At 36.2% G+C, this 25,667-nt stretch overlaps 2 protein-coding genes and 2 pseudogenes across 2 annotated transcripts; 2 read left to right on the forward strand and 2 right to left on the reverse strand.

Annotated features, from left to right (window-relative positions):
* Positions 1-2,062, reverse strand: G1 (transmembrane protein G1P-related 1). The gene has a single exon (XM_089137508.1). It carries the CDS (start codon positions 1,846-1,848, stop codon positions 1,066-1,068), a length of 783 nt encoding a protein of 260 aa, XP_088993634.1. The 5' UTR covers positions 1,849-2,062; the 3' UTR covers positions 1-1,065.
* Positions 2,063-9,190: 7,128 nt separating this feature from the next.
* On the forward strand, positions 9,191-10,975 carry LOC149001570 (cytochrome P450 89A2 pseudogene; annotated as a pseudogene).
* Positions 10,976-15,329: 4,354 nt separating this feature from the next.
* LOC149001571 (cytochrome P450 89A2 pseudogene) lies at positions 15,330-17,354 on the forward strand (annotated as a pseudogene).
* Positions 17,355-24,289: 6,935 nt separating this feature from the next.
* LOC149001572 (transcriptional regulator SUPERMAN-like) lies at positions 24,290-24,985 on the reverse strand. The gene has a single exon (XM_089139006.1). The coding sequence runs from the start codon at positions 24,983-24,985 to the stop codon at positions 24,290-24,292; it is 696 nt and encodes a 231-aa protein (XP_088995132.1).
* Between the last annotated feature and the right edge of the window lie 682 nt (positions 24,986-25,667).

Raw genomic sequence — 25,667 nt, forward strand, 5'->3', positions numbered from 1 at the left:
TGGAAAGCTCCCACAGGGGACTTGCTACACTTGTACTCAGTATTGTATTCTAGGTCACAGGAAGACCTTGAGTTCACATGGGTGGACCAACTCATTCAGAAAAAGCAATGGTAGAGTTGGAAGTGCTACCCTTTTGTAATTAGTTGGTTGCATATCAAACAAAGAGTTTTTCAGCAGGTCTATTATGTTGCAACAGTTGACTGGAGATTAGGTTTAAGTGGAAAAATCTGAGTGGGTTCCTAGGTCTCTGTTTCGACCTCTGAGAGTCTGAGGTATTACTTATAACAAGGTGCACTTGAAGTTAGACACAATTGTCTCATGGAACAGGATAGACTCGTGTCTAAGTTACTGCGGCTGGGCAAATATCCCCTTGTTATTCTTGGTCTTTCATTTTTTTACAATTAGGAAGCTTAGCTTTTAAGGAAAAGAAAGACCAAGGCCATTAGAATTTAGAACGGTATTGTAGAAATTGTTCCTCACTTCTGAAGTGCACATGCAGCTGTCCATATTATTATACTACATAAAGATGCAAAAACTGCCTACCATTTATTGTTCTGAGATAACTAGAGGATAGTTTAGTTAGACTAGAATACTAGCATCAATCACTCCTTACTAGCCTAAGGCCGATGCCGTTATCTGTAACAACAAAAAATTATTATCTCAAATAAATATTGATCATAAAGTTAACCTTGACGGAATGGATTCCACAAAAGTTGTTGCAACCAAAACAAATAAGTATTCATAGTAGGATTCAAATTTTCAATTCACAAATTAGTACGCAAACTCAATCAGAGAAAATCTTTTTATTCACTAGAAACTAGTCTCACATTGGCTTTCTCGTTTTGTCCAATCCAAAAAAGAATTGAGTATAGATGAATGCCGCCTCACCAGAAGGAAAATAAAATACAAAAGACTCATTGAGCGAATCATGCCTCTCCTTTCCACTAAGTGTATACTGTCCTCTAAGACTATACTTCAACCATCTGATCATCAATTGCTATATAGGAAGGCTAACATGGCAGCTGAATATTTTTGAAAGAATCGTTAGAATACCATTTCCCAGAATCAAGCTACGCTGACTCTTCCTTGCTCGGCCTCTGCCTCAAGTTTGGCTTTATTCTTCTCAATCGCTGCAGCAACCTCTTGTGGCATATACTTCTCGTCGTGCTTCGCAAGAACCTCAGTTGCCGAAAAGTAACAATCTCTACTCAAAGCCTTAGCAGAGACAGGCCTCCCTTTTGATGCTAATTTCTCCTTAGGCTCCTCCTCGAATGAGCGGACGAATCCCTCCACAACCACAGAGTGCCCCTCCCTGAACAAATCTGGAAGCGACCCCTGGTAGCGAACCAAGATATCAGTTATCAAGTCTGTGACCACAAACTCCATCTCAGGAGACGAAGCAGGCTGAGTGACGCTCCCCTCGAGAACCAACCCACCTAACCTGAACTTGTTCTTCGAAGGGTTTGTCGAATACTTCTCCATGGCATCGGTAGGGGTGACATAGAACACCAATTGGTCCTGGAAATTATTCAAGACGATTACAATGAAACCGGCTACACAACTGAAGGTGAGTGCGTAAGTCCAGAGGCGGCGGTTCTGAAGCTGACGAGCTCTGGCACCGATGTCAACGGTTCGTTTACGAACTGGTTGGCGACTGAGAGACGAGAGGTACCTGATTCCGGCACTTGAGAAGGAAAATTCGACGGGATTGAATGGTTGATAAGGTGCAGGAGAAGTAACTAAAAGAGATTCAGGAACCGCCATGATAGGGCTGCTGCGATGGTGAGAAAACTGCGAGAAAGTACTATGAAGACGAGATCTAAATCGTAAGCAAAACCTGGAAGCCATTGGAACTTCTCCGAATTTTCTTGGGCTATAGACAGAGAAAGGAAGGAAAATGAACAGATTAATTGTTCGGAAAACTGAAATCGAAAACCCTAGATGAAGAGAAAGGACGAGAAATCAAAAGATGATTCCACCTCCTTCTCCTCCTGATTTCGCAGGAAAAGATCGCAACAAAGAGAGGAACGCAGAGTCGCAAACAGTCAATTGCGCTTCAAAACCGGAGGTTTTAATATCGAACGGTTGGCAACATTTTGGTGGAATCACTAGTCACTACTGATGTGCCACACGCCGCTATTCTCATAGAAGAATTTAGATTTTTTTCTTTTAAGAAAAGAATTAGAAAATTTTCAAAAATTTTCAATACCACCTCTGAATTATTCAATTTATGAACCGGACCCTACACGAAAAAATTCAAAGACATTTCTTGTTATTGAGAAGTTACAATTAAGTCTTGATACAAGTAAGGGTATTTCAAATCACATAGTGGTAATATCATATCAACATTTTATTATATTTAAATAGATTCAGATAATATTCTGTCGGTTTTCAGATAGATTCAGTAAGATTCGAGTGATAGTGGATAGTTATTTTTTTACATAGATTCTTCTAAATGAATACGAATACAGATTGAATACAAGTTTTCAACTATTTGTTGATATTTTTACCATTTTATTTATGAGGATTAAGTTTGAAATTTAAAAATTTAACAACTTTGGAAAGTTATTTTAGCAAAAAATCTAGAAAAATATTCACATATTTCAAGTAAAAAATTTATAAAAACAAGAAAATAAATTCAAATAAGTAACATAATTGAATAATTATCAGTCAGAAATGGTGGTATTATCATATTTACACCCTATTAGTAATCGAACGGATTTGAAAACCCCTAAAAATATACGATTAAGAATTCGGTAGCGGATTTCGATTTTTTACACCCCTAGATATAAACAAGTTAACTTTTACCAAAAAAAAAATATGAACAAGTTACTTGTACCAAAAAAAAAGATATAAACAAGTTAACTATTAAATATGTCATAGGGAAGTTTTCAACCCCACCCCCGAGTTATCTAATATATTAGTTAGACCCCTCTAATATATTAGTTAGACCCCTATAAGAGAAAAACATATCAATGATACCCTCTGCGGTTAGGAAATCATTATTAAGGGCTAACGTAACCAACTTAAACTTTTCAAAAAGATAAAAATACCCTTAAATAAAAAATCCTATGCTTAGACTTGTCTTTGTCTTCCTCTATCATATATAACAACTCCTCTTCTTCTGTGCTTGCATCTTCATGATTTCTATTCTTGTGCAAATTTTTTTCCCCTTGTTTTCCTTTCCTTTGTCATCTTCTTTCCTTAAGAATGTAGCGGTAATATTGAAAATAGACAAATAAAAATTAACTGAGACTTACAATGTTAGTAATAAGCGTCTGATTGATAAATTGGATAACTCAAGGGGTGAGATATACTCAACTCATTTCTTCGTCTCCATCGAATGCGATTTCTTCTTCTTTCAATCATAAATACTCACAAAAATAAGGAGATGTGATTCATGGATACTATTTTTAAATTTAGGATATATGGGTAAATTAAAAATAGATAAATAAAAACTAACTATGAGTAATAGTGTTAGCAACAGAGAGTTTCATTCAAAAACTTGGTAACTAAGGGGTGTGGTGTTAATATTAGGGGCTAACTTAGTGAGTGAAACTAAAATTTTCCCAAAAAATATCAATAGCCTTCTGTCTAAATTAAATGGGTCAAGTTCACATATGCTATTTCTCTTGAGGTTCTTTTCTCTTAAAGTTATCATTAATTTGCTCATAGCTCTTCTAGTACCTCTAACTGAATGTGAAGGGCATCTATCAACACAACTATGTGACTACAAACAATATAATTGTATGTAAGGTTTAAAGTATCAGTATCGAGAATTGTATCGGTCAGGTGATTTTAAGAGATGTATCATCCTGTATCGAGTATTGTATCACTCTGACTAATGTATTTTAGTGTAATTTAATGAAGAGAGGTGTCAAGATGTATCGTATCGGTTGGGTCAAATATGGATACGTATCGGCTAGTATCGTATGGTATCGTGAGATACTTTAACCCTTGCTTATATTATAATTCTAACTTATTCCCTTGTTTCCATTTATTCATTTCAACATCCTTATGTTCACTATATTGAGTTATTCTTAACACCCTAGCACTTTCCACTATAATATTACACTTAGTCGCATATCAATGTATGGAATCCGGATCATCTCCCCCATGGCTTCCTGACAACACAAAAACAGTGGATCCCACTGGTGAAAAAGTTTTTTTTTTCCTTTTCCAAAAAGTGTTTTTCACCGTGGGCCCCACATGTTTTTGTGGTCAGGAAGTGTCGGGGTCACAGATCCGGACTCCAATGTATGGGGGAGGGGTGTGTGGGAACCTACAATCTTTCACCCGAATCTAGACTCCATGCATGAACCTCACCTCAGCTATTAGGTCTCACTTTAATGTAGTATAAATGGTTAAAATTAGTCAAGACCTGATCCATGAATATTCTAAAAATGTCCAACTAAACAAAGGGAGAGAAAATAAATAATAAATTACCTAGTGGATTAAAATATTATTATTAAAAGAATATATTATAATTAATTATCCACTATTTTTTCACGTAATTGTCAACCAAACACTTAAATAAAGAAAGAAGCTTCTTGCCAAAATTTCTACCCTTACAATTTCCTGTAATTCGTATATAGGATTGTGACATGTAGTAATTTATTATTCAAGTGCCAAAATTATAATCTAATTAAAATTAAATATAATAAATTTCTAAAATTAAGCCTCAAGAAAATAAAAGAGACGAAATTAGAAGAAATTTTAAATATTCATTTCTTAGTTGGATTTTAATTGTAACCGTTGGATATTTAACTGTCACATGTCACAATCTTAGATACGAATTACAGAGATTGAGAGTGGGAATTATAAAGGATGTAAATCCTATAAACATAGCAAATAGGGGCTTGATATATGAAGTGATTCAATTTTAAGCTTCTTCTAGATGGTTGATCTTTAGCCGATAAAAAATTACAATCATGTTGGAATTTAGGTGATGGATTTAACCACTGAACAAATTATGAGATACCTGGGATACATGTAATATTTTCCTTTTTCTCGAACATATATTATGTTCTCATAATTTTGACATAAAGGAATAAATCTCATCCTTGAATATTTTTAATTATTTATTTATTTTTTTTTTTAACACCAAAATTCTCTTTTTAAGAGCTAAGATTCATCCCTTTTGTCAATGGTAGGATAGTCTAGCGGTTAACAACCCAACTTCCTATTGGAGGTTTTGAATTCACACCCATGAGCCGGTTCTATGTCTGAAATAGTGGCGGCACATATATTAGTAATATCCCTCTGCCCATGATATCAACTCGCGAGCTCAACAAAAAAAAAATTCATCCCTTTTTTGTAAACGTAAAAGATAGACGCACGTTAACTCTTTCATTTACTTTTTTTTTTGGCAAAACAAAAAAAAAAGACGGACGTTAACATTATTGATAAATGTTTATATTCATATTAATAATTAACAAAACAATTATGACTTTCTAGAATAACATTTGTATTTTTCCACCAACATTTTGGTGGAAACACTACTAATTTTCGGCACGCCACTATCCTCGTAGTAGAATTTTGATTTTTTTTTTTCTTTTCAAGAAAAGAATTGGAAAATTTTCAACGCCTTCTTATGAGTTATTCTTCTTGAGTTATTCAACTTATGAATCGGACACCTAAACTGAAAATATTTCAAAGGCATTTTCTATTATTGAAAAATTACAATTAAGTGTTGATATAAGTAAGGGTATCAATCGGTACGGTTTCGGTAATTCGATACGGTACCAACTTTGAATACCGAAAATCATAACCGTACCGTACCAAATTTAAATGATATGGTACGGTTTCGATATTTGCAAAAACGATTCAGTACGATTTCTGTATTAAATCGGTACAGAAAAACGGTTTAAACACGATATCTAATATCGTACATTTTTTGTACAAACAAACCCATGTCACTTTAGTTATTAGTTCATTAAGATCCTAATGAAATTGGGACCAAACAATTGATAGAATTTGACATTGACAGAGATAAAAGCAAGTAAATCTAAGAAGATGAATGAATGACAAAACCAAAAATTGAAATAGAGAATTATAGATAGGGTAAATGTGAAGTGTTTTCATTATAAAATTACATTTATATCCCTTAATTTGATATGGTACCAATTCGGTACGGTTTCGGTACGTTCCGACGGTATGAGTACCTAAAACCGGAACCGTACATTTCAAAATTCGGTTTCAGTATGTACCGTACCAAGTTTTGAAAGGTACGATACGGTGCGGTTTTAGATAGCGTTGTTCGGTACGGTTAAACGGTTTTGGGACGCAACTGACACCCTTAGATATAAGTAGGGATATAAATGAATCAAATCGCATATTGGTAATACCATATCAATATTCTATTATATTTAGACACACTCGAGACTCGGATAATATCCTGGTCGTTTTTGAATAGATTCAGTAGGATTCAAGTGATAGTGGGATAGTTATTTTCTTATGTAGATTCTTCTAAATGGACATAAATACAGATTGAAATACAAGTTTTTGACTATCTGTTGACATCTTTACCAATTTTTTTGTAAGGATTAAGTTTAAAAGTTAAGAATTTAACAACTTTGGAAAATTATTTTAGCAAAAAATCTAGAAAAATATTCACATATTTCAATAAAAAAATTATAAAAATAAGAAAAGAAATCCAAATAAGTAACTTAATTGAATAATTTTATTGGACAAATAATTATCAGTCGGAAATGGGTATTACCATATCCACACCCTATTAATAATCGGACGGATTTGAAAATCCTTAAAAAGATACAGATGAGAATTCGAAAGCAAATTTCGTTATCCATTTAGGCCATTAGATATAAGCCAGTTAACTATTAAATATGTCAAAGATCCTACCAAAAAATAAAAATGTCAAAAAGAAAATTTTCAACGCCACCCCTCAAGTGATCTAATATATCAATTAGACCCTTTTAAGATTAAAATATATCAATGATACCTTTTGTTGTTAGGAAATCACTGTTAAGGGCTAATGTATGCAACCTCAACTTTTCAAAAAGACAAGAATACCCTTGAACAAAAAACCCTATGCTTGACTTGTCTCTGTCTTCCTCTATTGTATACAACCACTCCTCTTCTTCCATTCTTGCATTTGCATGAGTTCTATTCTTGCACGGATTCCCCCCCCCCCCCCTTGATTTCCTCTCTTTTGTTATCTTCTTTCCCTAAGAATGTAACAATAGTATTGAAAATAGACAAATAAAAATTAATTGAACTAACAATGTTACTAATAGGGGGTCTGGTTGATAAATTGGATAACTCAAGAGGTGGGATATATATTAGGGGATTTTCTTATTTCAAAAGGACAAGAATAACCTTGAACGAAAAACTTTATAATCAACTTCAGTTCTTCGTCTCCGTCATATGTGATTTCTTCCTCTCTCAAACATAAATATTCACAAAATTAGGGAGATGTGATTCATGGATAGTGTTTTTAAACTTAGGATATATGGGTAATATTGAAAATGAATAAATAAAAACTAATTGAAAGTAATAGTGTTAGCAACAGAGAGTTTCATTCAAAACTTGATAGCTGAGGGTGTGGCATTAATATTAGGGGCTAACTTAGCGAGTGAGACTAAAAATTTCCCAAAAAATATCAATAACCTTATGTCTCAATTAAATGGGTGAAGTTCATAGATGCTTTTGTCTTCTAATATCCTTGTGTGACTATTTCTCTTGAGGTTATTTTCTCTTAAAGTTATCGTAAATCTGCTTATAGCTCTTCTAGTCCCTCTAAGGTGAAATTAAATTGTGAAGGGCCTCTATTGACACAAATATGTCACTACAAACAATATCCTTTTATGATAATCCCTACTTGATCGGTTGATCCTTCTTCGTTTTTTCATTTATCCATTTCAACATCCTTATTTTCACTATACTGGGTTATTCTTAACACCCCAGCACTTTCTACTATAATATCACAATTAGTCGTATATCAATGCATGGAAGAGGGGGATGTGGCGATCACAATCTCTCACCCACGAAACAAAAATCTAGACTCCATGCATGAACCTCACCTCGGCTATTAGGTCTCACCTTAATGTACTATAAATGGTTAAAGCTAGTCAAGACGTGACCCCTAAATATTCGAAAAATGTCCAACTAAACAAAGTGAGAGAAAATGAATAACAAATCACCAAGTGGATTAAAATATCATTATTAAAAAAATTATATAATTAATTATTGACTATTTTCTCATGTAATTGTCAACCAAAAACTTACATAAAGAAAGAAGCTTCTCCTAAAATTTCCACCCTTACAATTTCTTGTAATTGGTATGCAGAATTGAGACATGTAATATTTAATTATCCAATTGCCAAGATTAGAATCAAATTAGAACTAAATTTAATAAATTTATAAAATTAAGCCTCAAGAAAATAGGAGAGATGAAATTAGAAGAAAATTTAGAGATTTATTTCTTAGCTGGGGTTCAATTGTAACCGTTGGATATTTAATTGTCTCGTGTCATAATCTTAAGTACAAATTACAGAGAATGAGAGTGAGATTACAAAGGATGTAAATCTTATAAATAGAGGAAGTAAGGTCTTGATATATGGAGTGATTCAATTTTAAGCTTCTTCTAGATGGTTGATCTTAATTTTATATATATATATATATTTTTTTTTTTTAATTTTTTTTAATTTTTGTTAAGCTATTTTTTTAGGAGCTAAGATTCATCCCTTTTAAGTAAACGTAAAAGAGACGCACATTAACATTATTGAAAAATGTTTGTATTCATATTAATAATTAAGAATAAAATTATGACTTTCTAGAATAACATTTGCATTTTCTCTGCAACCAAACATAACTTGAAATTAGGACTTTCTAGAATAACATTTGCATTTTCCCTTTGAATTAGGAAATTAGGGAAGGTAGTCCGGTTCATAAGTCGAAATGAGTGGGAAAAGAAAAGCAAATCTTTATTGACTTTGTTGAAACAACTAATTACAGCCAAGAAAAGCTGGGAAAACAAATTCACAGCATCAGAAAATGCTTTCACGCATTGAGACATGGGAGAGCAAAGGCATGATTAATTAAGAAGTAAAACGTAATTAATGACCTCATAAGCATTCTTATCTCATAATCCCTGCAAATTCTCTGCCAGTATTTAAACCCATTATACCATTAGCATCATCTCCATCTTGAGAACCACCATTCTCTGAAAATGGAAGTCTGGTTGATCATTCTCTTTTCAATCTGTATCTGTGCAGCTATCAAATTCTTCCTTGATCTTATCTCTTCCCATGGAAAACCCAAGCAAACAAATGTCTCCCTCCCACCAGGCCCTGCTAAATTTCCTGTAATAGGTAACTTACTCTGGCTTCACAAATCCTTCTCAGAAGTTGAGCCAATCCTCAAAAACCTCAGCAGCAAGTATGGCTCCATCATCACTCTCCATATTGGTTCTCGGAGAGCCATCTTCATCAGAGACCACTCTCTTGCTCATAAAGCTCTGATTGAGAATGGTGTTGCCTTCGCTGATCGCCCTCCAACAACTGCTTCGAGCAGCATCCTTACCTCAAACCAACACAGCATCAACTCTGCTGGCTATGGTCCTCTATGGCGAACCCTTCGTCGGAATCTGACCTCTGAGCTTCTCCATCCTTCTAAGGTTAGATCCTATTCTCATGCACGCAAATGGGTCTTGGAGATACTCAACTCTAAGCTCAGATCCCATGCTGCTGAATCAGGTGAGCCTGTTCATGTAATGGAAACCTTTCAATATGTTATGTTTTGCTTATTGGTTTTCATGTGCTTTGGTGAGAAACTTGATGAGAAGGTGATCAGAGAAATTGAAGATGTAGAGAGAGATTTCCTTCTCCATTTCCGTGTGTTCAATGTACTTGCGTTCTTCCCTACTTTGGGGAAAATATTTTTCAGAAAACGCTGGCAGAAATTGCTTGATATGCGCCATAGGGAGGAATCAATTATAATCCCTCTGATAAGAGCCAGAAGAGAACGCATGGAGAAGAAGCAAGACAACCCAGATGAGTTCTTCGTCTCCTACGTCGATACAATGTCCAATCTTCAAATCCCAGACGCTGAAGGGGTAAGAAAGCTCACAGAACAAGAAATGGTGACTCTCTGCTCAGAGTTCGTAAATGCTGGTACAGACACAACATCTACTGCACTTCAATGGATAATGGCTAACCTAGTGAAGAACCCAGAAATCCAAGAAAACCTGTATTCAGAAATCAAAGAAGTTGTGGGCACAGGTGAAGAAGAGATCAAAGAAGAGGATTTGACAAAGATGCCATACTTGAAGGCTATTGTTTTGGAAGGGCTTAGGCGACACCCACCAGGCCATTTCGTATTGCCACATGCTGTTACTGAAGATATTGTGTTAGATGGGCATGTTATACCAAAGAATGCTTCAGTGAATTTCACAGTTGCAGAGATGGGGAGAGATCCAAAGGTTTGGAAAGATCCAATGGAATTCAAACCAGAGAGGTTTCTGGATGATGAAGGAAAAGATTTTGATATAACAGGGACTAAAGAGATTAAAATGATGCCATTTGGTGTAGGGAGGAGGATTTGCCCAGGACTTGGGTTAGCAGTGCTGCATCTGGAGTTTTTTGTGGCAAATTTGATCAGAGAATACAAATGGACTGCTGTGGATGGAATTGATGTTGATTTGACAGAGAAGCTAGAGTTCACTGTTGTTATGAAGAATCCATTGCAAGCCCACATCTCTCCAAGGGTGAAATAGCAGAAACTCATCAATCTATCAATAATTTCACTATATTCTATCTTCTCATTGTAGTTTTTACATGATTCTATTGATCTTCATGGGCACGAAAGGTAAAACCTAAATATTGCAAGTTACTTTTTATGGTTACAGCACAAAAAAGTGAACTTGCAGTATCGTCATATCTTTAGTTGCTACTGTTTTTTAGTTTCATTTTTAGCACTTCATCTTTTCTGATATAGCTTAAGATTGATAAAGATTCTCCTCCTCGACTTAGTAAAGCCTATTTGTACCAAAAAAAAAAAAAAAAAAATGTTAAAGGGTTACTATCAGCAAGTTATTATTGTGGAGTTATTATTGGTTGAGATAGAAACAGCCAAACTATGTAATATTTCGTTGTCTTAACTAATATAATATAAAGTTTATTTACCATAAAAAAAAAGTTATTATTGTTGAGTTATTTTTTCTATAGTTGTACCTTCAACAAAGTAGTCTCTTCACACGTTTGTATGAATGAATTACACTCTACTGAATGTGCTTTTGTAATACACATTAGTAAAAGCCTCAAATGATGAGGTGGTAAAACCAAGGAAATCTTATATTCAAATATTTGTTACTCCGCATCTCCCCCTCCCCCTCCCAAATCCCTTGTGTCTATATGCCCCCAATCTTACAGTATAGAACCCACATGAATTTTCACCATTTATCATATGAAGAAGATATTAATAGTAAGGCTAGGTAACCCTGGGTTCAAGGAGAAACTGTTCAAACTAAGAGCAAATTAGAGAAAATGTTTATAATCAAAGATAGACACAAAAGAGGCTCTTGTATAGGGATAGAACTCCAGTGCTCCGCAATTAATGCACAACACTGAGTTGCGTATGATGATGAAGGAATGAGTGGTTGAAGTAGAAATCTCGACCACACTTTTGTATACTTTTTTTTTTAGAACTTTTTCATCAATACTTTTTTTTTAATAACTTTTTCCACTATATATATATTATATTTTACTTTTTCAACTATACTTCTATTATATATACTTTTTCATCTTTACTTACTTGTAACAAAAAAAAATATATATTCGAAATGAGTTGTCGAGATTTTGACTTCAACCATTCAGTTCGACAGTGACTATACTCAACTTAGTGTTGTGCATTAAATGCACAGCTCTAAAGTTGAACCTCTTGTATAACCACCAAAAGACCTTGAATGACAAGGCTAGCTAATTTTCCATACTGCTTTTTGCCACTCGTAGACCCCATGCATCTCCCTTTGAGTGCAAAACAAAAGCACCATCCACCACCTTGATCCAGAGCTATTTTTGGAACCTGCAATCGAAGTTCAAGATTAGTTTGATTCATCCCTAATTTTAAAACATTACAACAACTTATAATTTGAACATTAACATTTTCGTACGTCAAATTTGATTCCCAGATTTCCACATGATAATTGTAGTGGAATGGATACTCTAGGGGATTTTCCTAATGAAAAAAACAGTATATCATACATTTGTGCTATGTTGAGAGTAAATTAAAGTTGTCTCTAGAAGTACTAGAAGTAGGGGTGTCAATTTATAGTTCAAACTGTTAAAACCAAACCGGCCCAAATCGAACCTTAATGGGCGTAATATGAATTGAAGGTTGTGGAGCCCGCACCAACCGAAACTGAACTGGAACCTGTTATAACCCGTTTACAACCCGTTTTGTAATTTTACATTAAATAATATTTGAATCATTATATTACCATTAAGTAGTTGGTATAGACAATTAAAAAAAATTAAGCATGAATTCAAAGATCAAATGGTCATTTACTACTTAATATCTAGGTTCTTGATTTCTATAGAATGGGTGGGTTTTTTTTAAATGAAAATTGACCAATAGCAACTTTGTTTTCCATATAATTTTCTCTTTTGTTGTAGGATGTTCAATTGTTTCTTCTTGTTTTTTTTTTACACATCATAAACCGTTAGTCAACACAAATCTAAACCGTTAACTCAAACCGTTAGTTAGCCCGAACCCAAACCGCACCAAATCGAAACAGGCCCGAAATCATTATTTTGCTAATGGACCATGTTTGGGCTAGGTATTTTTCAGCCCCAAATTGCGCTGTTGACACTCGTAACTACAAGTAATCAAGATTAGGTAGAGGCACAATTTATTAGGAAAATCCCTTACAATACAAATTTCTATGTGTTCAACAGCATGAATTCTTAGCATTGAATACCACTCAACGTTGGGGTTAAGATCTAAATACTAACTAACGTTCAAAGGGGGCCAACCCATGCTCACGACTATATGTCCATGAACACAATGGTCCCTCACCAATTATGACATATGCGAAAGTAGCTAAAGAAATCAAAGGAAGGTGAAGAAGTGAAGAAAACACTTTGCCCAATATAGGATTAGGAGATACATGTGATATGTATAAATTCTTTTCCTTTCGTCCTTCCTCTTAAAGGTATAATATTATTCGACATAAATGGCAGAACGTGTTAAGTTCTTACATTTTTGACAAAACATAATAAATTTCGAATAATAGATTTCAAATGACTCATATGTCCCTATTTATTATGAGGCAAGTTTCATCCCTTTCTACTAACGTAAAAGAAACACGTAGTTTATATCATTTTATTGATAAATATTTATGGTAACAAAATATATGATTTTTCTAGAAACACATTTGCATTCTCTTTGCAACCAAACATAACTTGTGGACGAAGGATTGCAGTGTTTTTTTTTTCTTTGTTTTCTTTTCCAATGATTAAGAAAGGTTGACTCATTCATTAGTCAAAAATGAATGGGAAAAGCTAATTGTTTATAATCACGAATGCATTTTTTTAATTATTGTTTGGTTGCTTTTGCACAACAAATATTAAGTGACATGCGTGCAGTTATAGATTTTGCCTAAGAATTGAAGTTATTTGGAACTTCATTATTTGAGGTTAAATTTAAGCCTTATATGACTCACATAATCATGACTATCTCCAAGATGGTGAGGTGATAGGTAGAAAATAGTTAGTTTTAATGAAGTATGATCTTATAAATTTTGTTTTAATAGATTAAAAATTTGATTCAATTCAATCGATTGTAAAGATTTAAAATTCAATTCAACTTAAGCATCAATGGAATTAACAAAATAGCCTAAAAGAAAAAGTGAGAAAATTGATCCACGCATCACTTGATTCACCGCATGAGAATGGGTTAAAGGCATTTTTCAGTTCTTTGGGAAACGAAAGAATAGATTAAAGGAGTTTGTTAAACGGTTTGTTCTTCTTTGCTTTAAGAACAGATCAATCAAAAAAGTGGTCTAAGAATTTACCAAAGAATAGAAACGAGAGTGATAAAATTAGTCATGATTAAATCCTTAGAAGGAGTTTATCAAATACTAACTTATTCTAATAGTGCCTCAAAATCAACATTTATGGTTTTTGGACTGCAGTAAAGAAGAATGGTTATTCTCTAATTTATGTGGCATTGCAGTTCACTGGAAAAAAGATTGGGATTCAATATTTGCATGCATAATATACTTCCTATGGGGATGGCGAAATAAGGAAAATCATGAGGACAATTTTATCAAACCTGGAAATGGAGCAGAACTAATTAAAGATTTATGTTCTTAGATCACTGATGCGTGGAAATCACATGAGTTGGTGGCGCTAAGGCCACAAGAAACAAGTCACTCATTAGTTTGATCACGACCGGAGAGGGGTTATTTTAAATGTAATGTTGATGCTTCCACAATTGGGAGAAGCTACAATCAAGTGGGAGGCCTAATTCGATACTCAATTGGAGTTTATTTGGGAGGTTTCGTGCAGCGCATAGCCGATGGTAGTGTCGTAGAAGCGAAAATTGAAGCTATAGCTACAGGAATTCGATTAGCTATCTCGATGGATCTACTAACCCTTGATGTGGAGTCTGACTCTCAACAGACGATTGATATTTTAAGTACAAGTCAGTGCATGTATGAGAATTTGTCTAGGGTAGTAGAGGAAATTAGACAAGCAGCTGGTCCTTCTAGAACCATAAGATTCAACCACATTTACAGAAGTTCAAACATAGCTGCTGATGGAATGGCTAAGATGCCAACAACGTTGGAGAATCCATCGTTTTTCTATCCGAAACCCCCCTTTGGAAATTGTGGAGATCCTAATGGTAGACAACCAGCAAGTTTAGTAATTTAGCACTCAAGGTTCTTTAACCCCGTTTATGTAATAAAATAAAAAAAAAACCTTATTCTAATAGTGTTTCAAAAAAACACATAAATCATTCAACGCATAAATATTAAAAAATAATTTTACATACGAAGAGAAACGTTACCAAACTGTCCTAAACGCCTACTTGCACGCGTTGAGCCACGCAGAGAAAAGCTTTGATTAGGGAAGCAAAACGTAATTAATGACCTCAAAGCGCGCGTTCTTCTCTCACTTTCTTTCCCTCTTTTTTGGTCAAATCTCTCATTCTCTTTCTTTTTTTCTTTTTCTTTTTTTTGGGTAAACGTGTTCTTCTCTCATTTGTGATTTCTTTTTACGTCAATCTCTGCAAATTTCTTACAACAATTTACTAGTATTTAAACCCATTATACTTTAAAGAAGAAACCCATTATACAATCACCACCACCTCCATTACCCATATCTTCATTTGTCTTGAGAACATTAATTCTCTATCAATGGAGGTCTGGTTCATCATTCTCTGTTCTTCACTCTGTTTCTGTGCAGCCATTAAATTCTTCCTTGATCTCTCTTCCCATGGCAAAGCGAAGCAAACAAATCTTTCCCTCCCACCAGGCCCTCCTAAATTCCCTATAATTGGTAACTTGCTTTGGTTTCATAAATCCCTCTCAGAAGTTGGGTCAATCATCAAAAGCCTCCGTCACAAGTATGGCTCCATCATCACCCTCCATATTGGCCCCCGGCGAGTAATCTTCATCTCAGACCCCTCTCTTGCTCATCAAGCTCTCATTGATAATGGTGCCGTCTTCGCCGATCGCCCACCATCCACTGTTACGAGCCGTATTTTTAACTCAAACCAACACAACATCACCTCTGCTGGTTATGGTCCTCTATGGCGAGCTCTTCGTCGGAATCTCACCTTTGAGCTTCTCCATCCTTCTAAGATTAGATCCTATTCTCATGCCCGCAAATGGGTCTGGGAGATACTCAACTCTAAGCTCAGAGTTCATGCTGAATCAGGTGAGCCTGTGCGAGTGATGGAAACTTTTCAGTACGTTATGTTCTGTTTACTGGTTTTCATGTGCTTTGGCGAGAAACTTGATGAGACGAAAATCAAAGAAATTGAAGACGTGGAGAGAACTTTGCTTGTCGGTTCCCCTGCGTTCAACTTATTTGCGTTCTTCCCTAAATTGGGGAAAATATTTTTCAGAAAACGCTGGCAGAAATTGCTTGATATGCGCGTTTGGCGAGACTCTGTTATAAGCCCTTTGATAAGAGCCAGACGAGAACGAATTGAGAAGAGACAACAAAACTCAGATGAGTTTTTCGTCTCCTACGTCGATACAATGTTCAATCTTCAAATCCCAGACGATGAAGGGGGAAGAAAACTCACAGAACAAGAGATGGTGACTCTTTGCTCTGAGTTCTTGAATGCTGGTACAGACACAACATCTACTGCTCTTCAATGGATAATGGCTAACCTGGTGAACAACCAAGAAATCCAAGAAAATTTGTATTCAGAAATCAAAGGAATTGTGGGCACAGGTGAAGAAGAGATCAAAGAAGAGGATTTGGCAAAGATGCCATACTTGAAGGCTGTGGTTTTGGAAGGGCTTAGGCGACACCCACCAGCCCAATTCGTATTGCCACATTCTGTCTCTGAAGATACTGTGCTCGGTGGCCATCTTATACCAAAGAAGGCCTCAGTGAATTTCACGGTTGCAGAGATGGGTAGGGATCCAAAGATTTGGAATGATCCAATGGAATTTAAACCAGAGAGGTTTCTGGGCGATGAAGGGAAAGATTTTGACATAAGAGGGAATAAAGAGATCAAAATGATGCCATTTGGTGTGGGAAGGAGGATTTGCCCAGCACTTGATTTAGCTATTTTGCATCTGGAGTTTTTTCTAGCAAATTTGATCAGAGAATACAAATGGACTGCTGTGGATGGAGTTGATGTTGACTTGGAATCAGAGAAGCTAGAGTTCACTGTTGTCATGAAGAATCCATTGCAAGCCCACATCTCTCCAAGGGTAAAATAACTGAACTCTTCATTCTATTAATCTATTAAGATCTAAGGCTCTATTGATCTTGACAGGTTGAAAAAGGTAGTCCAAATAATTTGTAATTAAGGGATTTAATATTATATAATTGGCAATATCTTGTAAATATTTCAAATGCACATGAAATAAAGATGTTTTCATTTAACATGAAGAAATGACTGCAGTAATATAGTAACAAAATGTTCTGTGTTCTAAATTCTTGGAGTATAACTAGGCGCAAAGTCTACAATCATCCTGTGTTTAGTGTTCACAAAGAAGAAAGCGAGTGCAAATTGACTCTGGTGGTTGGGTAATCAACTCTAAAAAATCAAGTCAGATTCGAGAACAACACCACCCATAGTGGGGTTTTAAATTGCTCAAGGTGAAAAGTTTAATGGCGATTGTGGGAGTAAATGAGCATTACCATTAAATGTGATGGGGGGTATTTTTAGATAAACCTAACTTCTGGGGACCATAGGATCATCTAGATGGCATGGATCTCCTCTTGTACCAACCCATCACAAGGTAGGTAATCCGTTCTATCCTGTCAGTGACTGACACTGGGAATGATAGGGATGGTTGGCCAAGATAGCACTTTGAGTTGTTAGGCCGAGAATTTAGTGATTGTGCCACCCAAAGAAGGATGTTGAGGAAGCAGTCCTTTCAATGCTGCTCTTTCAAGTACGATTAGAAAGGTTTGCTTAGGAGCAAAGCTTTGTTCGAGGTGGAGGCTAACTAGAAACCATGGATGCGAGATATGCTCGAACACTTTGGGTCGAGATGACCAACCCCTCCTTCCCATGGACCCTTGCTCGACCACTGGGGCTCGGGTTCTATGACACTTGTTAATGCATACATGGTGACAACCGATGGTGCTTGGTCTAGTCCCTTGGTTCAGTACACTTTGGGTCAACCATTGTCTGAGATCAGTTTATCACACTCTGTAAAAATATGCACAAGCAATTTCATAGGTACTGTTGTTGGTTCTATATGCTAAAACAACAAAATGAACTGGTTGTTACAAATGGACCATTGCGGATGGGGACATCAACCCCATCCTTCATGGCCTAAGGACAAATGTCGAGCTTGGAATGATACATAGTAAGTTAGTTTACAAATTTGTAGGGGACATCTAAGTACTTGCAGCTTTGCTTGGCCTGGCTGAAGCTTCATCATGAAGCAACATCCGTATATTCCATTGGGTCTCAATTTTTGCGTGTGATTCTGCTGTGCAAGACCCGCTCGCCCAACCAGGCCTCAACTTCTACTTCTGATCCTTAAAACTCTAAAATTAATCATTCTCACATGATTTGAGCCATTTGCTTTTGAAACATAAATAAAAGGTATCAATACGTTAAGACCAATTCCTTTTGAGTCTCGGGCTCACTACTTCCTCCCTCTTTTGGGGTGTTAGATCAATTTTGCTCGAAAGAAAATGAAAGAAATCTTTAAAGGAGAACTCAAAAGCAATGGCAATAGAGATCCCAACAACACCGCCCTAGGGAGATCCAAATCCTTGATAATCATCTATTTCAACGTCAGAGACATGGATACATTTTTCTTTGGAGAATGGCTTTGTATTTCGGCTTTTCTTTTGGAGAATGCCGCCTAATCCAAATCCTTAATCAAGAGTCTAGAGTGGGACTACAGCCTAAGAGTAATATTTTTTTTTAACACTTCAACCCAAGAGAAAAAAAAGAACAAATACTCAGAAAGCAACACAAGTAAAAACTTTGAAAATGAAATATTTCAACGTCAAAGACATGTATACATTTTTCATCTCGGGAGAACAAAATAACTTCTTAATAGTAAGCGAGAGAATATTCAATTTTTAACAATACTAAACAAACCAACAACCAACCAACATCAATGCAATAAAAACAAAAAATAAACAAACATAACTAATGCATAAATAAAAGACAGGGAAAAAAAAATGCGGATGCAACACCACCCGTCAGAGAAACCGTAGGCTTGTTCCTGTTATGTGGTCCGAGATAATGAATGAATAGGCGAGAAAGTAAATAGCAGAAAGTAAATAACAAAGTAATAAATGGAAAAGGAAGCCTTAACCAAAGAGAGGCCCCCACAGTAGGCATCTCGATCAAGGACAGGGATGGAGAAAATAAATAATGCTTTGAAGTAAATCCTAAATTAAGAATATTGAGGGTAGATAGAAGCGGGAATGGAGGGGGGAGAAGACTGTTGAAGAATCTTGCATCTTCTAAACAAGCTTGAATAAACAAGAATCTCAACGAACCCAACAACTAGATCTAGAGTAAACTAGATGCAATGTGCAGACCACGAATCCTCTTGAAACTTGAACTTGAACTTGAAATTGCATTGATAAAACTAAAGGAATTACACCTTCATAAAAGAAAAATTACACAACCCAAGAGTCCTAGACATTCAACCTAAAAACTAGAACTAGAGCCCAAAAATTAATCAAAGAACTAGAGAAAACTAGAGCAAACTAAAGAGAAAGAAAGGCAAGACAAAGAAAACAAAGAGAAAGTAAAGTGTAAAACTAAAGAGAAAATCAAGTGTGTTAGACCTAAGAGGGAGGTAATATTTATAGAAGAATGAGAATAATTTACAAACAAGGAAAAATAATGATAATAATAATAATAAGAGTAAAATAGAAAAAAACAGATAAAGAAGGAGCAAAAAAATCGGAGAAAGAAAGAGAGAAAGAAAGAAAGAGAGAGAATAAGGGAGAAATAAAATAAAATAAAATAAAAACTTGCTTTTGAAGTTCACGTGGAGACAAGGTGGAAGAAAGAAAGAAAAGTGGAAGAAGGAAAGAGAAAGAAAATAAAATAAAACAAGAAATATATATATTTTGTAACAAAAATATAGGTGGGTTGGTTATTAAGGAAATAAGAAAGTAAAAAAATAGAAAGTGGGAAGAAAGAAAAAACTAATTAGAGAAATAAATAAAATCTAACAAAATAAAATATTCTAAAAAAATAGAAAATCCTAGTCTTTGACTACTTGTGGGCCCCATACAATTCTCAATGTACAACTAAAGAAAAATAAAATAAAAATCCTACTAATTTTACAAGATATTCTTGGAGTTGGCCATAATTGCATCTCTAGCCCATCATGCTCCAATCAGGCCCACTTTCCACTTGAGAATTTGAAGACCTCTTGAGTGTAAAATCGCATTTCAAACTCAAAACGATATTCGCTTAAGTCCTAAAAATTCATAATGCAAAAACAACGTAAAACCCAAGGACTCCACACAAAGTTAAAAATGCATGTTACCAAGATTCCCAAAATGTGCTCATCACTCCAACGCCCTATCAAACGGTAACCAACGAGAAAATAGACATAGAGACAAGAAAGGTGGAGCGTTGATTTTCCTTTTTTTTTTTGGTAAAATAGATAAGGTTTGTGAAATTTGAGAAGAAAAAAAACATAAGCTCATAATTTGTTAGGATATGGTTGAACCCCTTGAAGAAACATCACCCGAACCAATTAATGGAGATTTAACAAGAACCGAACAAACTGATCTTTTTTCCGACACTGCATTAATTCTCTCCTAACCCACCACATTTACTAATTGTAAATCTGAGACTCAAGTAGAGTAGAGTTAAGAGTTGCATAGGGAAAGGCTCCTCGTAGGAACAATGCTTCAGTATTTGGTTGGATGTCATTTCTTCTTCCTTCATATTTGCTTGAGACTTTATTGCCTGGTGGAGATTGGAGTTCTAGGAGAAGACTACATTTTCAATCTCCCATAGGTTTGGCTTTTGCAAATGAGTTCACTAAAATGATTTAGCCATGAGAAAAGACGAGAGATTAATCAAGAGTCCATTTAATTACGCTTGGAGCTGGTGATTGCGCAGAATAGATGGAGGCCATCAAAGAATCGAGTGACTCACATCCCTAAAAAGCAGTGCAGTTGCCCCATGTCCTTGAGTACAAATGTTCCTCCAAGTTATTCTAAAAATTGCAATAAAATGGAATCATTATTGCCAGTTAGAATCATATATATCATCAACATAAATGAGTATATAGATTATTCATGTTGCCCCTGAACGAATAAACAAAGAAATGTTGTGCAACTGGTACTCTTAATTAACACTCCAATATGCCTCAAGTTTCCCAAGGAGGATTTATGCAGCCAGTGACCATGCTTATGGCTAACTGAGAGTCTGACCTTATTTGCACTTGTTAATTCCGTGTTGTTCAGCTTGTTTCAGGCCACAAAGAATTGCTGCAAGTTCCATGTGCAAGACGTTGGTGCTAGTTCTCCCGCCGGCAAGGGCAAGTATGACTTGACCAGAGGATGATCTACCAATGGTTCTATACCCTCCTTGATTACCCTTGACGGATCCATCGCAGTTGATTACAGTCCATTCATCCGGTTGTCTAAACCAGTGGTGCATGGTTCCTCTCTTATGCCGACACTGAACTTGGATAGTCCACCTAGAGAAAAAAGCACGGTTGATAGTCATGGTGAAAGAGAAACACAGAACCTATTTAGGAGAGAGTTTCCAGTGTAATGTATAGATGCCCACCTAACTATCTCACTTCTTTTCTGATGGAGTCCCAAGCCGATCTGAGGGAGAAGCTGCCATTTGCAACTGGGCTCCATATAGTTTTATCTGCAGAGAGTTTGGGGTGAAAGCGTGTGGATTGGATGTCCATCCACCACGTCAAAATGGCAGTGTCTCTCGTATATCAGTTCTTCAGATTCCATGATTGTCGCACAATGAAGAAACTTTGTCTGAAAGCTGATGGCCAAGAGCCTCAACGATCAGTATGTATTCTTTTCATTAAGCTAGCCATGACGAATGAAGATCGGCCAACACCTATTCCGGTTTGTTGCTAAGCTCCATACGTGCTTCATCATATATGCTTGATTCCATTCACGAAGCTTCTTGAGCCCAAGTTCCCCTTCTTTCTTCAGTTGACACACCACATCCCAAGCAATCTATGCGGTACAAGTAGGGTTTTTGATTAGGTATGGTTAATTTGTGTGTGAACCCACAACCTCTTCACTAAGAAGTTTGGGTCTTACCAATGGACATAGTTTTTCATTTTAAGTTTGATTATGTGAGACTATTTTATTTTCTTTATTATTATCATTATAATGATTTTGCTAAAAGGAGGAATGCAAAGAAGAAAGAAAGAAATAAAGGAAAGGGAACCAACCATTACAAGCTAATAAAGAAAACCTTTAGCACCTTCAGCTGGCAATGCCTATCAACGACAAGCACCAACAGGTTACACAAAAGAAAGTTAATATGTAAAGCAGTTAATACATAAAGCCTCTGTCAAGCATCGATAACAAGCTCCTCTCTATTATGGCAAAGAACTATTAGTTGATGACCCCATCTCTTTAGGGCAATTTTGCTAAGAAGTAAGAAATTTGCCAATGGCTTAGCAACCTTAAAGAATTAATGAGTAAACTTCTATTTGAATTAGTTGTCCCAATCCCTTTCAATTCTAAAATCAATCGTTCCTAATCTTTTATTGTTCATGCAAAAAACTAACCATGGAAGCATAGGTCATCCATCAATTGGTAGGATTCATCCATACATTGGAATTGTGAGATACCTCTTACATTCCTCCTCCAGCTTGCTTATATTATTCTGTTGCTACGATAAAGATTACCCAAACAAAACTAAGAAATCATGGAAAGATATGGAAACAGTAATGCAATAAATGTATTTAATCTGATTCACACACCAAAAGCAATGTGATAAGTCCATGGTGTAGAAGAAAAACTTTCACCATGCATAGAAAACGATTCTAACGAAGATCTCTTAAAAACCATCTGAACAAAGTACCAACAAAACTCTTAACCACAATCAGTGGACATAAGGTTCATGTATTATATATTGAGAGTTCATTTCAGCCAATCTTTAAAACCAGGTACAAGCAGGTCATACATAACAAAAATGAATTTAAATCTCCTAATCCCACCCAGTTGGGATTGCTTTATCCCACACTTCTGTCCCTCTCTAAACACAGGTCACACAGAAAAAGACACATCATTGTCTCTTCTTGATGCAGATGTTTGTTGATTATTCCTCTCTCTCTCTCTCTCTCTCTCTCTCTCTCTCTCTCTACAATAAGTTCTTACTTCCTCAATATTTGAATTGAGCTATAGAAAGGTGAAGTCATGGAGGGAGTGATTAAGAAAAGATGACGATAAGAAAAGAGTCAATCTCCTGATACCTGGTGAGTGTCCTAAATATTGCTACTCATTACGGATCACCAGTACTCTGACCTGTTTTAATATTTCTTGGAGATATGCTGTTGGACTGTATCTAAGGGAGGGCGAATCCAAGCAAGCTGATGGTGATGATGACAAGTTAGCAGAAACCACACATGTACAACATATGTGCTTTTCGTCCCTGCTTTCATTCATCCACTCACCCTCTCTCTCTCTCTCTCTCTCTCTCTCTCTCTCTCTCTCTCTCTCTCCCCGTATATTTATTGCTGTAATATGGAGAGGATGGGTTTTGTGTTCTGTGAGTGTGTCGGGAAAGAGAAAAGTGGTCTCTCACTTACTGAGACTGAATTCCTTCTGTTGTGCTTTGCACTGAGAAGAATATTTGTTGCTGTTTAAGGAAAGCCATCATACACACCTGACACTTAAACTATTGTCGGGAACAAGCGCCTTATCAGAGTTTCAAACCAAACACCACAGCAATTAACACACACACCGATCGAAAATGACCTCAGTCGAATCATTGACATGGTAAAGGACTATCTCTCTGGTCTTTTATGTATCAGATCAGAAGCTCTAGCTGCACAACCCTCGTTGTAGACAAATTGGAAGAGCTTGCTTCACAACTTAAACTCTTAGACCAGGACGAATTGGATGAGATTGCTTGCTAGTCACTTACACCTAAACAAAGATGACAACCTGTGATCCTCATGAAAAGCAAAAAAGCACTTTTTCCATAAATAAATCAATAGTTTCAACGCCAACCCAGTTTGGTCAAGCAATTAAAAATATTTTTTGAGTGTTTGAATAAGATGGTGTTCCTGCTGGGATTTTAGTTCCACATTCACAACTGATTAATTAGCTAGCTTACAGCTTCTATTGTTATGTTTGTGACTCAGTGACTGCTACCACAACATCAACAATAATAGCAAGAAAGAATCATCTCCAAACATAAACAACCATTTCCTTCTCTAAACCAGTTTAAAACAACAAATTTCCTGATACAAAAAAGAGGTATTGAGTTTCTAGATCAACAAATCTTCAATGCAAGCAGAAATCAATGAGAACTATCACAGAAAGTCTTAATGTAGCTTCTACAAAACAAGCTATAGGTGCAGTAATAACCTAAACTAGGATTGAAACATTATTAGTGAGTACACTAGTGGTGAAGATATATTAGACTAGGAGTACCCAAGTCGAAGCTCCAAATCCAAGTCTTCCTTTGAATCTCTACAGAGACCAATCTCCAGATCCAATTTCACTATGTCTTCTGTATTCACAACTTCGTACTCATCTTCGTTCTCTATAAAGCCTTTCAAGTCCTCTTCCCCAAAAAAAGTTTTCTTAGCGTCTTTTCTTGTACCTCCCCTTAGTGAGCTTGAAGTATCATGGAGAGACTCCATCGTCGTCTTCACTTCAACACAAGAAGCCGTAGGTGTCATGGAAGAGAAGCAATTAAGAGTAGGTGAAAGCAATGAAGGTAACCTATAAGTGAATGGAGGAAGTCTACTTGCATGAGATGATGATGTACTGTTAGGGTTAGGGTTAGGGTTAGGGTTAGGATAAGGGTTAGGGTTAAGGTTAAGGTTAAGTTCAGGACCTTGACCATCCCATGGAGGTGACTGTCTCAGCCTGGCTCTGTCTCTCCTGTGGACGTTCATATGGCCTCCAAGAGCTTGAGCAGACCTAAATTCCCTTTTGCAGAAGCTACATGTATAAGATCTTGGTGGCCATGAAAACCCGCTTAGGTAATCCCCTCCAGAGCAGATATAGTTATGATCCCATGAGTAACCTTCAACCTTGCTGCTGCTGCTGCTGCTGTTGTCCCTAAGGCTAGCGACATTATCTTTGATGCTCTTCAAAATGTGTCTCTCCATGGAAGATGAAAATAAGCAACAATCTGCTCACAGAACACGAAATGGTGACTCTTTGCACAGAGTTCTTAAAAGCTGGTAAAGACACAACCTCCGCTGCACTTCAATGGGTAATGGCTAACCTAGTAAAGAACCAACAAATCCAAGAAAACCCTATATTCAGAAATCAAAGAAGTTGTTGGCACAAGTGAAGAAGAGATCAAAGAAGAGGATTTGGCAAGAATGCCATACTTGAAGGCTGTGGTTTTGGAAGGCTTAAGGCAACACCCACTGTAAAACAAAAGTGATTTGGATTGAGAATCTGGTGAACGGATTCCACTATTTATAGAATAAACCATCAATATATAATGCAATAGATACAAGTATAAAATGTCTTAACTACCCTTAACACCCACCAGGCCATTTCGTATTGCCACATACTGTCACAGAAGATACTGTGTTGGATGGCCATGTTAAACCAAAGAAAGCCTCAGTGAATTTCAGTCGCACAGATGGGCAGGAATCAGGGTTTGGAACGGTCCAATGGAATTTAAACCAAAGGGGTTTTTTTTTTTTTTTTTTGGGTGGTGGGGGAGTCCGGATCACCAACCCGTCGGAGGAGCACTCTGTGCTCCCCAACGGCTTTACCACCATAAATACAAGGGGACCCAAGGGTTGGGTGATTGTTTTTTTTTTTTTAATTTTA

The sequence above is a fragment of the Hakea prostrata genome, chromosome 10 (assembly GCF_041222555.1).
Source record: "Hakea prostrata isolate BN-2017 chromosome 10, UWA_Hpros_2, whole genome shotgun sequence".
NCBI classification, from domain to species: Eukaryota; Viridiplantae; Streptophyta; class Magnoliopsida; order Proteales; family Proteaceae; genus Hakea; species Hakea prostrata.